Source organism: Ptychodera flava, chromosome 5 (assembly GCF_041260155.1).
Source record: "Ptychodera flava strain L36383 chromosome 5, AS_Pfla_20210202, whole genome shotgun sequence".
Taxonomy (NCBI): domain Eukaryota; kingdom Metazoa; phylum Hemichordata; class Enteropneusta; family Ptychoderidae; genus Ptychodera; species Ptychodera flava.
The window spans coordinates 11,014,597-11,032,906 of record NC_091932.1 but is presented as its reverse complement, the minus strand read 5'-3'; the positions used below and the strand labels follow the sequence as shown (position 1 = coordinate 11,032,906).

The following is an 18,310-nucleotide window of genomic DNA, read 5'->3' as shown; positions in this document are numbered from 1 at the left end:
ATATTAATGTCATCGTTTGCTCTGCAAAGTGATAGCCTGCGTTCATAGAAGCTATGTTGTGAAGTATATGTGAATTGATTGTTTTATTTAAGTGTGTATATTAGCTTCAATATAACTAACACTACAATATTTCTTCATTAACTTTATATAATTTACAGCACCTTCTGATATTTCAACCATGTGGCGTTATTCTTTGTTTTTGTTTTTTCTTCAAATTTGTAGAAGTTTTGATTTCATAAAATAGTGTTTCGAAAGGTAATACTTTCTTGCTTGAATCACATGTTCTGCATTAACGCGAGTTCAAAGTATACAGAAATGTATTGGTGCATTTTACTCATTTTACTCGTAAAATTTGAAAATTTAGTATCGAATACATTTAGCATTATTCCTAAGCTCTCCGAAACTTAGTAGTGCCGTGTGCGTTGTTATACATAGTCGAGGCGTGTCTTTGGTAGGAAGTTTTGAATGACAGCTATACCCACGTACCGCCGAGTTCGAAGACGGCTTTCCCCACACAAGGCCACAATTTATCCAATAAACCAGCATCGATGGCTTCCAATACGTCTCTAAATTCACACCTGCTATCATCTTTGAGTCAAAAACGATCTTCTGTGCATTTTTGGGTGTAATTTCCGACGGGACCCGCGCTGTCGACATGAAACCGCGACTTCCTCACAACAACAACAGCCGGTTGCCAGCGGGTGCAGCGGCGCAAGCGCTGTGATACCCTCAATTTAGGTGTTTGAAACAATCGCCGACGGACAGTAGAAAACCAATCACAGTACCGCTACTTTCAAAGCATGTTGATGTGTTTGTTTGTTTATTTGTATAAGAGACAAAAAATGAATGAGAGAAAAATGGGTCATGAGCATACAAAGGCGACGTTGATGTTTCAAAAAATTGCGCATTCGTATCCAAAATTTTAATTTTTCATTTCATCTTTACTTCAGCAAATGTGTAATTTAGGATTACCAGTAGCCTAAATGCATCAAAACAATTGTATGTTCAAGGTTTCAATAATCAAAATATTTTCCAAAAAAATTGTCGTGATGACAAAATAAAAGCTTACTGCGACTCGAAAATAACAAGTAATCCTGTACACGAAATGATGATCTCCGCATTGCACCAATACATTAAAGGTACAAGGTCACCGTAAATTTGCATATTCCATATATGGTAAAGGGAGTGGGGCTTAGCGTACGACCCCGTAACACCTGTAGCTGTCGGTCCTCCATATTTGATACGTCAAAGATCATGCAGACGCACGTTGCTAAGTATGCGATGGCCGGTCATGTGGGGCGCCCTTTATAAAAAGCGGCCACCCGCGTAAAACCTGTGATTGGCTATTAAAAACAGGTGACCGAATATCTTTAAAGGCACATCATTTTCTGTATTTGAAAACAAGCGAGGCATACTGACTGTTATGACGCACTGACCATGAAGAAATTTACAAGGACAATATACCGCTCTTACGAATTTGACTGTTCAGCTTTTTAATGACATCATATTTAGACAGTATGTAGGGTCGGGTTAGCCTATGAGGATGAGCGGCATGGGAGTTCGAGCCTTAGGAGGACGAAAAAACTGACGCTTTGGAGGACGAAGCAGAAGAAGGACAGATGAGGGAATAATTGGATATTATTCAATAATATGTGTCTTCTTTCAGCAAAGGAAAATATGGGTGACAAAATGACTGCGACACCAAGAGTAACGACGAGATGTTACACGACTTTTATTTACGTCACGAGTATTTTCCGAGCTGAATGAAGAACAAGCGACCTAGCGGCCAATATAGCTCCGCTGTGTTTGTGAAGAGAATAACTATTTTTGACACATGTCGGTGAAGAAGGTGGAAATCTTTGATAGCTCAATGCAATGGCCAGAAAAAAGTGGCTAAAATAGCTGCAAAAATACACAATTGAAGATTTCATCATACTTTGAATATATCACATCGGATCATCCCTAAGAACATGTCAACCAAAGCTATCTGATGAGTAGTTTTTTGACAATAAAATTTTCTGACCAAAAATGGCAACAATTGCTCCCAAAAATAAAAATTGCAGATGTCATCATAATTTCAAAAGATCAAATTCAGCTCATCTGTAGGAACCTGGATATCGAATTTTAAAGCTATCAGACCAGTACTTTTCTAGAAACACATTTTTTGACCAAAAATGGAAAAATTGCCCCAATTGCAAAAATATGAAATTGCAGATTTTCTCATTATTTCAATAAATATCATTCAGATCATCTATTGGAACTTGTATACCAAATTTCAAAGCTATCAGATGAGCAGTTGACACATTTTTTGACCAAAAATGGCAAAAATTGCCCCAAAAATACAAAATTACATATTTCATCAGAAATTCAATATATATTACTAAGTTTATCTATCGAAACCTGTATACCAAATTTCAAAGCTGTTAGACCAGTACTTTTTGAGAAACACATTTTTTGACCAAAAATGGCAAAAATTGCCCCCAACATACAAAATTACAGATTTCATCAGAAATTCAATATAAATTATTTAGCTCATCTGTAGAAACCTGTATACCAAATTTCAAAGCTATCAGATGAGTAGTTTTGGAAATACACATGTTTTGACCAAAAATGGCAAAAATTGCCCCCAAAATACAAAATTGCAGACTTGATCATAATTTCAATAAATATCATTAAGTTTATCTGTAGGTACCTGTATATTTAATTTCAAAGCTATCAGATGAGTAGTTTTGGAAATACACATGTTTTGACCAAAAATGGCAAAAATTGCCCCAAAATACAAAATTACAGATTTCATCAGAAATTCAATATATTACTTAGTTCATCTATAGAAATCTGTATACCAAATTTCAAAACTATCAGACCAGTACTTTTTGAGAAATACATTTTTTTGACCAAAAATGGCAAAAATTGCCTTAAAAATGTAAATTTGCATATTTCTGCACAATTTGAACAAATCTGAAATAGATCATCCCTAGGGACATATGTATCAAATATCAAAGCTATCTGACTGGTAGTTTTGAAGAAGAAGATTTTTAAAGATTTTTTTACCAAAAATGACAAAAATTGCCTTAAAAAATACAAATATGCAAGTTTCACCACGATTTGAACAAATCTGACTGAAGTCACCCTACGTAAACTGCATTTTAAATTTCAAAGCAATCGGACAAGATATTTTTACCAAAAACAGTTAAAAATGCCCCAAAAATACAAATATACAGATTTCACCACGATTTGAACAAACTTAAGTGAGGTCACTCCAAATGAACTATATATAAAATTTCAAAGCAATTGGACTTGCGGTTTCAGAGGAGAAGGCAATTGTTGACGGACGACGACGACGGACGAGGACGACGGACGACGACGGAAAATCAACCTATTTGGTAAGCTCCGCGTCGCTGACAGCGGAGCTAAAAATATTATGAAGTAATTTACCTTTCACATGCCCACTCTAACCAGATATGAACTGAAAATGCTCACGTGTTTCAGTATATATTGCAGTTGTCTGTAAATTAAAACTTGCCATATATTTTGCATCTTCATTAAAACTGTTATAATCAACATCATGAATAAAATTCACAACAGATTAAAGGTCATTAAGTATACAAATATGTAATTAGCTGAAATACAATTACTAATCTTCTTTGACTGCTATCATTGTATTACCACTGTATATAACAGGTGTAAGTGTCTTTGGTCAGCTTGAAGTCCTTCAAGATTTATATGCCAAACTGTGAAAGCTCATTAGATATGCAAATTATAAATTAGCTGACATAAAAATGAAAAATACCTTTCACTAATACAAAATAATTGTCTTATCGATATACATGGTAAGTTTAAAAAACGTTTGTAGAGTCATTCCAGTCTTTTTATGTCCCTAATTTTGAAAGTTAGTTTAATATGCAAATTAGTAACTAGCTAATGTAAAAATGCTACGCGCCTTTAGAATCTTCAATGTACATAGGATGTTTTATCAACTTTGATCAAGTCTATTCAGATATATCCCTAACTATAAAAGTTCATTAAATATGAAAATGAATCATTAGGTTATCTAAAAATGCAAACACAGCTTCGATAAATGTTATATCTCCAATGTACAAAGCAAGTTTCGTCTCACAAAAATGTCAAATATTAACGATAGTCAACAACCGTAACATACTTTTATTCTTATTAAAAAGTTATTCTTACTTTCGCAGTATCGACAAATGTCGCACTTGTGAAGCCAGCTTATCAAAGCAGCATTAACACACGCTTTATGCCAGCCGACGCAGAAAACGCTGTTGATGGAAACACAAACAGTAAATACACTGGCCAATCATGCACTCACACCTTATTTACGGATGATCCATGGTGGAAGGTAGATCTTCTAGCTGACTACAACGTTAACAGAGTTGTGATCACAAATGGCGAAGACAAGTGCTGCAGTAAGTATTCAGTAAAAACACATCCAATCACTAAGTAGGCATATGCACTTAAAGGTATACAGTCACCTGTAATCTAGATATGCCCATATATGGTCAAAGGGGCGTTCCTTGGTATCCAAAATGTCCATGTGAGGGCGCTGTTTTTAAAAAGCGGCCACCCGCTTAAAATCTGTGATTGGTTAGATTTTCTCTTTCCATGGTAACTGTGGCAAAATGGGAACAGGTGACAGTATACCTTTAATAATTATTCGGTGTACGTCGGAGGTTCAATTTATATGCATCGAATCGAAAATGGCAGAAGTTTCAGATAACCCCTTCAATGTTTGACATGTAAGATAAAGCAAAACTACACCCTTAACATTTTATTCTCATCAACGTGAGGCTTCCCAATTTTTGAAGTATGTCTTTTATAACATCGTAGAATATTTCAATTTTTTTGATATCTCCACCTTAGAGTATCGGTTTTCGGGGATTATATGTAAAATACCAACGAAACCGAACTGATAAGGAAATTGAATGCATTCCTCTTTTCCTGACTTAATCAATTTGTCGATCAATTGTTATGGTCTTTGGTTTGACTTTAAATAGCAATACTGTACCTCCTTTACCACTTACTTTTCCTTTAAGGATGTTAGGCTAAAACCTTATTAAAGTATCAAATTTGCTTTTATTGCAGAGGATCGTTTGGTTGGAGCAGTTGTACGTGTTGGTTCAAGCGAAAACATTGAAAGCAACAGCAAATGTGGAGACACTGTCACCAGCGACCAAATAGCTTAGTCCACTGCCCTAGCATTCGATTGTATGGAAGGTACATTGGGTCACATTGTTAGCGTTCAAATCGAAGGACAAGAGGGGACCCTTAATTTATGTGAAGTCGAAGTATACGGAACATTGGGTAAGTATCAACAGTGGGCAGTGCTCTTGGGGGTTAAAGAAACGTGATGAAAACAAGTGAGTGTAATCAGAATCTCATATTCAAGGATAGTCTGCACAGTACCATTAGCAAAATACAAAAACCGACAAAACAACTAAGCCTAATGTTGTATTATCTTGAATGACAATGATTATTTGACCAGTTTAACGCAATATTGAAAGGATGTTGTCATATCTGTGTGCGCTAATTGTGATGTTAAACAAACGTCACAATGTACAAATGATAGCTTTGGATATTGGCTACTAGTCTCACTATAACACTGCTGGCCTTGAAACAACGGTGAATAGCATAGCATACACGCTATATAAATCAATGTGGGTCTAACATCTTAGGATATGAGTATAGCATAAACACTTTGCTATATCACAGAACAACTCGTTGTGTTTCGCAGATGATTGTGAGCTTTAAACAAGGATGACTGAAATATAGCAATTAATAAAAAATCCTGCTGGTCAAGCGTATGATGTGGCAACACACGTAATAGAAGCAAGAATACACAGAACTATCTGCAGAATATCAGAAAGAAAGCAACGGAGTTTTCTAATATAAGATCAGTTTAACCATTTGTCTTATAATCGGTACTGAGTACGCATGCCTTAGCATGAAATTTTTAGTAAGTCAAAGTCCTGATTTCAATCAGTATTTTTTCACATTGAGAAGCTGAAATTTGTTGCATTTTGGCGATACCAGGCATAAAATACATGGTAATAAACTAGTACAAGTGAGAGATAGTTTTCAATACATTTCATTGTATACGATCCTTAATCAAACATTTTTCCACCTTATTTTAGCCGTAGTGACACAGCAACAAATAACCACCAAAGAGTCGGAACCGCCATCGACCCAAGAGCCTCAAGTGCCATTGACCCAACCACCACAACCAAAAACAGAACCCCCAGTGTTAGGTATGGTGTCGCTGGCTTACATAATGTTTCTCCACATAATCGAAATCATAAAATACTGAATAAAATGCCCATCTTGCTCACATTATTCACGGAAGGCGAAAACACGTTATTCTTCTGTGACTTACGATACCCTTGAAAATATAAACACCAAATGCTTCCAAACCGCTGTTTCCGTCATTATTTTCTCTTTTACGACGATATTTTATGAGGCCTACAATTAAAGAGGCACTCCCACTTGGTAACATTTTTAAAAGACATTTTTTTAATGCCAAGACATTTTTTTAATGCCAACGTGGCGACTCCACGCGGATCGCGAGATATCGATAAAAACATGTCATTTCCCGAGCGTATTTTTCACATCCCGAAGTTTTACGATCGTTTCTGGTTATGACCCGAAATCGCCCAAAAGTGTGTTGTTGTGCTGATTGGCGATATTCTAGGGAGTCCAAAAACGTTCGAATGACGCAATTAATTTACCTCCTACTGCGATGACTTTATATACATCATTATCAATGTCCTTACCTCTGGTAATTCTTTTTTAAAACTTCTCCTTGGTTTTTGTCGTTTTCATTATTCTCAATCAGTTGTATTAGATTTTTAAATTATACCACAAAGATATCAGTTTTTACGTGTAAAATATTAGTTGCCTCTGATGACTACATCTTGTCGTCTGCCACATATCTACGCGTGGTTCGATACATATAGCGGCCGCCGCGTGTGTATGCGCACATACACACGCGGCGGCCACTATGCATGCTATTTATCAACCGCACCTATCTGTGCTAGTCACCTATGTGAATTCTTGTGGAATCAGCAAACTTTTTTTTTTCGTTTTTTTGCTGAGTCAGTAAGACTCGGCTTTCTCCCGCCGGACATGACCGATCACCGACGCGAGTGGTACTGCTTTGGCGTACAGCAGCGTCAGCGTAGACTCGTACTCCATAGCTTAGTTGACAATGGCCCCAGTGCCGAACGTTCTATGTTCGGAAACTGAATTCAGGTGGGCCACCGGAATTCAAACTTTAACTTATTTGAGGATATATTTTTATCGATATCTCGCGATCCGCGCGTAGTCGCCATGTCAAATATCGACCGTTGGCATTAAAAAAACGTGTTTTAAATATGTTACCAAGTGGGAGTGCCTCTTTAACATAACGGTCCTTGTGTTAATGAAATTATCAACAGGACAAATTATACATGAGTGTATCCACTGATTAAATTGTAAGTTTACTATAGAATCTTTTCCTAAAAGGTCACAACAAGTGGATCAGACTCTTAATTTGACTTACCATGAACAACTTCAATCACACTAGTTGTCGATATTAACATTCCTATATTTTATGTGTCGAAGATCTTCTCCCTGTAATACGTGAAAATGATTTCAAGCACAAGTTTGAATAAGACATCTGTTAGTAGAAACACTGATATTCTAACATTCCTAAGAGTTTAATCCCCATGGGTACGAGCTTTTACTTTCAAAAATGTTCATATGAAACATATGTTTACGTGAAATATAACACAACACAAGAGAGAATGAGTTTAACACGATTGGAACTAATTTTGGATAATTGGATGATGAAGTAAGGTAATTTTAACCTGCAAATGTACGCTCATCTGCGTTTCTTTTTAAGTTACACGCTTGTGTTTATGAGTAATTTGTTATATTGCAACATTCAGCTATATGGCACCTAACACTTTTAAAAAATTTGAAAATTATGGAGACCAAATTATCTCAAATTATTTCCAATCGCGTTGTTTTTAGACCGTAGCAGCATGGCTGTTTATTTGTTCCCCACCCCCCGTCATATTCAACTTTGGTTATAGCAATAGAGGTAATTATATTATAAAATTACATTTATGTATTCAATGAGTCATGTAAACTTTGACGTTATCACAAACATTCCTATATATCACCTTTGATGCTTTCAAGGTTCAAAATATTATTCTGCAAACACGAAACAGTGATTTGCTCTGCTCGCACAACTTTTAAATGGTGGCATAATTGAAATTTGCCTCAAAGTTTAGATGAACATGTGTAAGTCACTGTAACTCTTGAAATTTTTCGACCTGAAAAAGCTTTCTATTTTCTCTAGTTTCCTTGAAGTTCTACAAATTTAAAGGATACAATCTTTTACTGCCGAAAATTGGAATACATTTCAATTGTAACCGTTATTTTGATTTCCCGCCATTTTTAAAAATTTGTAACATTACAAAGAAAACATAGCATATGGTGTCCCAGTGGAAAACATTCATTTTGCATTATGTTGGGCTATTCTGTTGTTTCTGTGAAGATTCCAATCCATATATGCACTGCGCACTATGTGTTTTCTTTATTTGCACGAGGGCGCAATTTTATGTTTGGGCAAACATTTATTATCTATCTTGCTCAAAATTGCACTTGTAGTCACAATGGACAGTTTATTCTACCTGTGTAAACACCCCTCAATGAGTACATTTCCATGAACTTGTTGAAGTTTGGATGTAAAATCACAAAACATAATGCTAAAAGATACAGCTATCTGGCCTTTAACCTCAGTAGAAGTTTAGGAAAACTCAGTAAACCATCAATAGTAATGTTTAATGAGAAGAAAATATGCTTCTGGAACTTGTTCCCATTCCAGTTGCATTACTTTTATTGTTTAACGCCATGCCGTATGGTACACAGAAATCGACGGATGCCTTGACATGGTATCTGGCATTTTCTTTGATTAATATGTATAACCGTGTCCTTCTAGCTTGTGAGTTACCTCCTGGTCTTCACAACGTCGCACAAGGCAAGCCAGCTTTTCAAAGTTCAGACAAGCGAAGAAACAGGTTCGGGTCTGAGAATGCTGTGGACGGAAATTTCAATACAAATGCTCATAAAGGTTCGTGTTCGTGGACCAAAAAAGAATACCAACCTTGGTGGCAAGTTGATCTGGGAGACGTTCACAGCATTTATGAAGTTGTCATTACCAACAGAGAGGATTATTGTCGTAAGTAAACATTGCATGAATGCTGAGACAATTGAAGGCTATCAATTTATGAACTTGCTGTAAGGATTTTAGAAGACTAGTGTTACCCTGTTTCATAATGTCTGACCAGTAACGACAAGGCGTGGTCCAGAACGATATTACCGTATTTGAGATCATCAACCAAACATTTGATAGATATATGGTTTCAAAGTTTCGACACTATTCGCAGCATGCTACTCATAACACACGCTAAGAGGCTCGTTAGCTTTTTATCGACCAACTTCACATATGTAAGGCTTCTGTAGTTGATTTTATTAGTAACCTAGTATGCTATCTTGCAGACCTATTTACGCCTAGATCAGGGTCTTCAACGGCCAGCTGTCTTAACTTCCGCTGCAATGCCTGCACAACTAATAGAGGGCATGGCTATGTTAATTTCCATTACTTTCACAGCAGCAAGGTTAAATTCTACCGACAGTGTTTATAATCTTTACGGCCCTGATACGGCTTTTGCCCGAGGTCGTACGGCGGAAGGGCTTGAGCGTGCGAGGGCCCGTACGCCGTACGACCGAGGGCCGCAAAAGCCGTATCAGGGCCGTAAAGGTTTTATCATATACGTTATTGAATGATAAATTTGTAGTTTACATAATATTCAACATTGTTTAGGAGATAAAAATGCATGCAATATCAAAAATTCATCGCCATTTGTGTTAGTTTTTCATAAATACGATGGCCGCTTCCCGTCGTGGATTGACATACATAATGACGTCATTTGTTTACGTGCAGAATTCTAGAACGCGCAAAGCAATATGCGTACTATTACGTGACCAACAGAGATCAAGGCCGTAATCGTGATGTTGTCAGTTTCTTGTAATTTATACTGAACATGAACGCACTTAGTATACACAGGATTTCACTAGAATTTAGAAATAAAAGCCGATGTTACCGGCGCGGCCCCACTATCGCCACGCGCAACTACGATCTGACCGAGCAGACGTTTACCAAATCTCGCGCTGGCTTTGTGTATGAATGGAACGTTTGCGGATAGCAACGTTGTAGTTACGAGAATCGAGATAGTTCAGAAATGCACGCGATTGCCCATATTTTGGCACCGGGCCGGGGCGTGATACGTAAAAAAAATGCACGGATCTGAGGGCGCTTTCTCCCATAGCTTTACACAGGCACGTGAATGTAGGTATATGATAAAAATTAAATATTAGCGTAAATGTTGAGTTACCCAAACTAATATTTACTTTTTTCTGCTCTTTAAGCTTTCCGTCTCATCAATGCCGAGATCCGTGTTGGTACTAATGAAAACTTCTTTGAGAATCCAGTTTGTGGAATGATGATAACTGGTAAAATGATCAAGGAAAATCCAATTCATGTCAGATGCGGTTGTGAGATTCCATTACAAGGGCGTTACGTAAGCGTACAGCTGATTGATAAAACTCAGATGTTGACCTTGTGTGAGATAGAAGTTATGGCCGCCTAATTTCAATTGTCAAAATCCAAAGGAACTAGTTTAAGCAACAGAGGCAAGTTTCACATTGTACGTGTCGATTAGACAAAATGGTTATAGGTGCAGTTCTTTTTTTCATTTTACCGAATTGGCATGACAGAGTGGCTATGATTACGTCAAATTTCGTCGTTATAATACGTAGGGAATAAAGATGACCACTATCACATTAAACGTCTGTCAGATTCGATTTTTTCCCTTCTTTCCATGGAATACAATACATGGCAAACCGCATTTATTGCAAGCAGGAAGGTACCTGTCATCATTTGAAACGCTTGGGTTGGGTAAGTAGAGGTCAAGGCAGTCCATATTTTATGTGATTTTTATACGAAGGGTTTCCCGGGGAGGACGTAATAGGACGCCACAGATCTAGAGATCAAGAGTGCTGGCCTGTTATCGGAAGACAAAAATATTGAACAATTGACTGTTGGCATCAGTATTATCATTGTTTTTAGATCACACGTTTGATGTAAACCCAAAAATTCACGTTTTTCGATCGTTTTTCGCTTTTCAATCGTTTGACGGTTCATTACGATCAACTTTAACATTGGACAGCACAAACAACATTTACCCTAGCCTAAACTACGAAACAAAAATTCCGTCACTGCGACATATGGTCTATAAGCAATGGATGGAGGTGTCTTTGGACACACGAGTGGAATATATCTGGCACAAGACCAATCTTCCGAAACTCCCTTGGACATAAACTGGTTTGCCTATTATCGTCTAACATTTGTAATATCCTGAATTTATCAACTTTGAGCAAAGCCCCAATTGCTGCGAATATGTAATAAACCGATCTCAAAATATCCTCAGTTTCCAAACGTTTTCTTTGAATAAGACCCATTTAAGACTGGAAAAGTGTATAACACTGCCATAAGTGTCGAAAGTGGCATGTAAATTGAAACATTTCAACATCATTTTAGATTTCCCGCCATTTTCAAAAACTATCATGTGACAGAGAAAATAACGATTACAACAACAAAGTGTTGGCCATCGTGTGTTGTGCAGTCAAGTAATTGGCTTCATGCTTCTTTCTCTTATGATCATGATGTGTATATGCAGGAAATACTGCATTTTATTGTACTTTTCCGTTGGGGCGCCATTTTATGAGTGTGGCACCCGTTTATTATTTAACCTGTTAAAACATGTAGGCAATTTTTTGTGGAATGGTTTGTGCGAAAAGAAAAAAAACTCATACTACAAAACTTGATGATCACTGTCGCTCAATTCAAATGGGAAGATTACATTTAGTTTTTTCAATCAAACATGTGTTTAAGCACACCCAACGCTCGTTTTCAACGCGAACAATCTAGAAATTTAGATGTTAAAGATGAACCCGCCAAAAAAGTTAATTACCTCGAATGGAACTGGCCAATGCTGAATGACGTGTGTGTTCCCGATCGTTGCAAGCTCTTGCTCAGTAAGGATGTACACTCCCTATATATATAAATAAATACTGCGCCACAAGGTTTCATTATCATGATTTAGATGGTTTTGAATACACATCATGTCAAGAAGGCATTTTTAAGTCAAAGCAAACATGGATGGGCGTTAATTTCGTATGTTTTACCGCTAAAAATTCTTTAAGAGCTCGGATATTAGATAGAATGCCCAGGTTCTATTGAAGCAGCCCTGTTTTCCTCTACATGTTCACTTAGAGATGTCAACCAGACAAGCAGACCACTTCTGATATTAACGATGACAACCATCTCCAAATCTTGCTATATTTTTAAAGGAAAACTCGATATTCTCGTCTCAAGTATTAGAGTGTCAGGCATTTATCGCGGAAGACAATAAATGTACCCGATACACAACTGCTAAAACGTTGACATTTTCGCAAAAAATCAGACTACAACTTGGCATGATAAATTGCATCCCAGAATGCCAGTAATAGCGATGTGCGTGAACATTGAAGCTTCAACCGGAATGGTATAATTACGGTCAAAATTTTACAAATCATATCCATTTTCCTTGCAGTTAATCTTTATTTGTAGGAATCCAGCGTTGCAATACAGATAGTTTTCAATCGGATTCGAACCCACAACATACGGCATCAGTCGCCTAGCTGAGAGGCCAAAGACAGAACCACTCGGCTAAATCTCCACTCCCAAAGAAGAGTGGTTCAATAGCCAGCTAAGTTGTTACATTTTTCTGACTGAGACCGCTCAACACGTTGTAGAGTTCGTGAAGCACTCATGCACGCATGCTCACTATCATACATCGCACATACACACTTTATCGAAGCGAAGAAGCGAATTTCATCACTTTAACTGGGCGAACGATAACCTCGGGGACAATTCTGTCCACCAGCAGTGTTACCAACCCAGGGTAGAAAATACGGATAGTTTTCAATCGGATACGAACCCACAACATACGGCATCAGTCGCCTAGCTGAGAGGCCACAGACAGAACCACTCGGCTAAATCTCCACTCCCAAAAAAGAGTGGTTCAATAGCCGGCTAAGTTGTTACATTTTTCTGACTGAGACCTCTCAACACGTTGTAGAGTTCGTGAAGCACTCATGCACGCATGCTCACTATCATACATCGCACATACACACTTTATCGAAGCGAAGACACGAATTTCATCACTTTAACTGGGCGAACGATAATTGCACAATTGCAACACAATGTTGCAAAATTTCTCTCAAAACAATTAAAATGTTTTCCGAGAATCGTCTCTTCTTTGGGCCTGAGTCAACACATCAATAAAGGTGCTGATTAGGAAATTCCCTAGCCGATGGTGGCAGAGAGGGAAGTGTTGATCAAAGCCTGTGAGCGTTAATGTTCTGTATATGGTTAAAAAATTAGGTTTAACTTTGACACGCATTCCAATCAGAAGCGAAATATTTTCTTCTTCGGATTTGAACTAAACGATCTGAGGGTTCACAATCATGGCCACATTGTCTGCAAACTAGGACGTGAAGAACATAACTCTCAGAATTTATACATTTGCTATGCCATCCTTACACAAAAATCATTGCAAGTGATGTTTGTAATGTGGAAGTTGAAATTTCCTCACTATGCCCATCTGAGTTGAATATCTCGACATATTATCTTTGCATCCGATTGACGGTTCCAAAACAGTTAAAAAATTAACATATCGATAATGAAATAATGATTATTCATCAGAAGTTATTACTCATTCGAATTTGTAGCTGTTACAATCATTAAATCAGTGTAATCTTGAAATTTCACAATACAGGTGCACGCATTAAGGAGGGACCTGCTGAAATACGAGATAGACTGCACAGACTGGAATGAATAAAACATGCATGAACTACAATAAAAGACACAAGGAGCATAGAGCATTAACAATTCTATCACTGTCATTGTAATAACTTAGACGTCCGATGACCTAATAAACTCTCCCTAAGCCTTTCCATCCTTTCCATCCAAATTTGTTTTTTCATGCTGCTTGTAATTGTTCATGCTGCTGGTAATTGGTAACATCGAAAGCCATCCAGGTCCCCAGACGAGGTCACATGACTGTGCTATTACCGAAGAAGACGTCAAAACTATATTGGATAAATTAGATGATCTTGCAAAGGCCTCGAAAGAAATCAATGCTGAGTTTGCCAGTTTGGAAGTTCGGATGAACAACATAGAAGACACGGCGGACACCCCCTCTGGCGCTCTCCCCCTTGCGGTGTTCTAACAGTTTTACTTCGTAAAAAATACAAATTGAAAGCACCTCTCATATCGCACCAGACTGCATCATTGCACGCATCCATTTCTGAAATTTTTTCATGCTAGAGAGGGTACAACCTCCTCTGACACTTTCCCCCTCAGCCTCCCGCGTGTTCTTCCCCTGTACCCCACCCTCTGCCCTGTCAGATATCTTAGTGACAACCCTGTCATGATACCCATCCAAAGTAGTTAAAAGAATAATGTATGGTTGGATATTTGTTATAGCGTGAGCTTTTATATCTACATTTTGTTGTAACTTTGAACTTCATTTTGTTGGTCTCACCTTTTTTCAACTATCATGAGATAACCGATGATAATGTAGCACGGAACATCAGGTATTTTTGTAAATTTTACAAATACATGTAGTGGTATTCAACTTTTCTAAGTTGAGGGGGGTCAGTCATATTTCTGTGTTAGAAAGGGGGATTACTCAAATTCGTCGAGGTTAGCGGCGGGGGGGGGGGGGGGTTAATCGAAATTCCTCCGACCCCCAGGCCATAAATAATAACGGCTCCCTTATATACATTTCGCCACAAGACTCATCACAATATTCAAGCAATGAAATTTTTTGTGCTCACGGAAAATGACATGGCTTACTAGCGTAATTTGTATAGAGAGTGTAAATTTGTGATACTGGGAGACTTCAATGCTGGAACAGGTGGTTTAAACGATAAAATATCATATGACGTGACTGAGCATTTCCCACTTGATGAAAAGAGTTACATAAGTGAGGATGCACTGCCAGAGCAAATTGGTTGTGATGATGGTTCCAATACATATGATAGATATCTTGTTGAGCTCTGCAAAGCTACATCATTGTACATTGTAAATGGCAGAACTACTTGTGGCCTCGCCGGTGACTTTACTTGTATGTCTGAAACTGGACAAAGTGTTGTCGATTATGTTATAATTTCCTCTTCAATGCTCTCATGGGTAACTGACTTAGTAATTGAGAAACGAATAGATTCAAACCATTTCCAGTAATTGTTAAACTTAGAGCTGATCACGATAAATTAGATCACATTGTTCATAATTCTTATTCATCAGGCAAACCATTCGCAAAGTGTACATATGATTCAGTGAAGCTTATGAATAGTCCTCCAGAGCCTACAATGATGCAATTTCTGAACTTGGCTGACTCGGAGGGCGGACTGGAAAATGCTCTGTGCCTGTTCGATGAGTTGTTTTATTGTGTGCCAAAGCCAGTTCACAGATCTACAAAAAGTTGTTTTCCAAATAATAACTGGTTCGATGGGCAATGTCGGCAAAAAAACCAAGAAGTGATGTCAGGTGTTTCAAAAATGGTAAGCGCATCCTTCCTCACATATGGCACCCGCCATATATCAATTTGTAATTTGTATATCAAATGGCCTTGTTTGGTCACCAACTAAGGCCCAATGCCACTGATGCCATCAGCGATCATTTGTCGAAGAGATATCATACTTATCTATCAGCTTGCAATACCTGCTAAAAAGTGTTTGAATGTACAGACGAGCCTTTCTCTGGTGTAACATTGATTTTTTTAACAGTTTGTAAGAGTGATGGCTATGTCTCTTTACAAAGTCACCATATGAACTGCATGCTCTTGCATATCGAATAAGCTGGGAAATGTATATCCAATAAGATGGTGAGAGTGGAATATTACTGATGAGGTGTGGGAAATTGATGATACTAAAGTTGAATTATCGCTCTTAAAAATTCACCTAGTAACTTATGATTATCCTTCTCATACTACCTGCATATTCGTATTATATCGTTACCACTTCATATCGTTTTAATTCATTCATGGCGTGTGTTTCAAACAATAGAATTGTAGCATGCTACGCATGGGCAAGTGACAATTTGAAATGTTCTTTTCTTATATTGGTAGAAATGAAAGTATTATATGTCATCTTACTGTGTTCTTTATGGCGTCGGTATCCGACATAGCCACGATCAGCCGTATACAGAAGCATCAGATCGTATATCATGATTCTCCTTGTGGCAGCCCAACGTCTTTTATTATAATACCCGATACTATTCTATCGTCTTATATTTCATCTTAGGGCGCTGTAACTGACGCGTACACACGTCTGTATTATCGGTCCTTAAAATATTCTTCAAATATGGACTAAACGTGTTTGGAAAGTCAGTCTGCCTTACTTTATAAACAAGGCAACCGGTTCTGTCAAGCTTTGAGTAATAATGACTTCTAACCAAGAGAAGAGACCGCGACCAAGTTCCACCGGTTCTGAATCTGGAGAGAGCGGCATGGTAGCATCGAACAATGGAGATGACATCTTTGCATTGCTGCGAGAGTTACGTAATGGTCAACATGGTATACGGCAATCTCTAGACAGCAAGATAGACAGATTGAAAAATGACCTCACATCAGTGATTGATTCCAAGATGAAGGATATGAAAGATGAATTTACCATGGAAATATCAAGACTGGAAGGTAAATTGTGTGAATTGGAACGTAAACTCCGAAACACGCCAGGTGAGAAATATGGAAATTTGCAAAACGGTGACCAAACTGACGTTGCCGATATTACCGTTATTTCGACGGGTATTCCCTATGAAGAAAACGAGAGAGTAGAAGAGAAAGTACTTTGACATCAAATACTGAGAAATGTAATTTTTTGATGTCTAGAAATGTTACGGGAATATCAAAGTTCATTGAACATGCATTTACAAGAAGAAAAGAGCGCGTTTATGTGTGAATGTTTGAATGCACATTGATTTCTGCTTACAATGCCCTCGTGATCTATATTTTGAATTGTCTTTAAAGTGACATATAAGCCCCTTGGGCTGGGAGGTGTTAACATTATGCTGAATTGTATTCTTTTTGAACCATTGATATCTCATGTCACTATAATAAACTTAACTAACTAACTATATTTCAACCATCTATATTCTTAGAAAGGTCTTGCACCTCCTTCTGTGCGAGCGAAGTCAGTATGGAAACAAGACTGTAATTTTGTAAAATTTTGGCGCTTGATAGATGGATGAAACATGCGTCAGCAATTTAACCGATGCACATTTACTGTTTCCGAGGAGAAAATGTACCTTGAATTTATTTGCGTTTATACTCATGGAATACGACATTTGGGCATGTGAAAACTGTGCAATCGACTGATCTTCATGGGGGCAGATTTTACCATAGACAGTAGAAAGGCCCCCTCTACTGTCTATGGTTTTACGTAGTATTTGTGATTATAGTTACAATATCACAATACTTTGCTGATCTGTCGCTTGTGTTGAGGTAATTTGAAGCTTACACAGCACTCATTGTCAGTGTCTTTTTATTGTGCAAAAAGGGCAATTTTATTCAATCCGCGAAGTAGTAGGGGTATGGTGTTTCTCAGATCACCTTAAATGACAGACTGTCGACGAAGCCTGCTAGTATTGCCGGCTCCCTGGAGTCCGTTGTGCAACGTAATATATATGCCTTGAATGTCATGCAACGATATCATATTTGAGATATTCTGTACAATAACATATAGTCTTCCGACGACATTCGCGGTTTGCTGTTCCCTGAGTAATGATGAAATTGGAAAATTTTACCCAGACTACAACGAAAAGATTGCCTTTGTTTTTCAAGTATTGCTGTTTTCGGTCAAACCAAAACGTTACATTGATTATTTCAGAATGAACTGAGGTAGGAGATATGCGACATTCCAAAGTTAGTGGCAAGAAAAGGATTCCCAGGCTCCTCATTTAGATGACTTACTTTTTATGCTTCATATATTTTCATTCTTGATTGAGCATCGGTAAGTAATTTACGCAGATTTCATTCAATCCAGTCAGTGCCGTTAATACCTTTTTTGCGCCTCCCTCAGCCATGCACTGTACCCATTGTGAAATCAAAACATGGTATCTTTCACAGTTTCTGATTAAACATAA

The 18,310-nt window shown here is 37.7% G+C and overlaps 2 protein-coding genes across 3 annotated transcripts in view; both read left to right on the top strand.

Annotated features, from left to right (window-relative positions):
• LOC139132701 (uncharacterized) overlaps positions 1-18,310 on the top strand; it is a 220,793-nt gene that overhangs the window by 146,425 nt on the left and 56,058 nt on the right. The gene's annotated exons all lie outside the window — the stretch shown is intronic.
• Positions 4,208-11,228, top strand: LOC139132480 (fucolectin-like). Of its 2 annotated transcripts, XR_011552319.1 has the most exons (6): positions 4,208-4,424; positions 5,101-5,319; positions 6,150-6,263; positions 8,999-9,238; positions 10,489-10,796; positions 11,137-11,228. XR_011552319.1 is itself a non-coding variant. In XM_070698808.1 (5 exons), exons 2-5 carry the CDS (start codon positions 5,226-5,228, stop codon positions 10,707-10,709), a joined length of 669 nt encoding a protein of 222 aa, XP_070554909.1. In that variant the 5' UTR covers positions 4,208-4,424; positions 5,101-5,225; the 3' UTR covers positions 10,710-10,881. The 2 variants fall into 2 exon arrangements, 1 of the variants encoding a protein (XP_070554909.1); XM_070698808.1 differs by lacking the exon at positions 11,137-11,228 and having other exon boundaries at positions 10,489-10,881.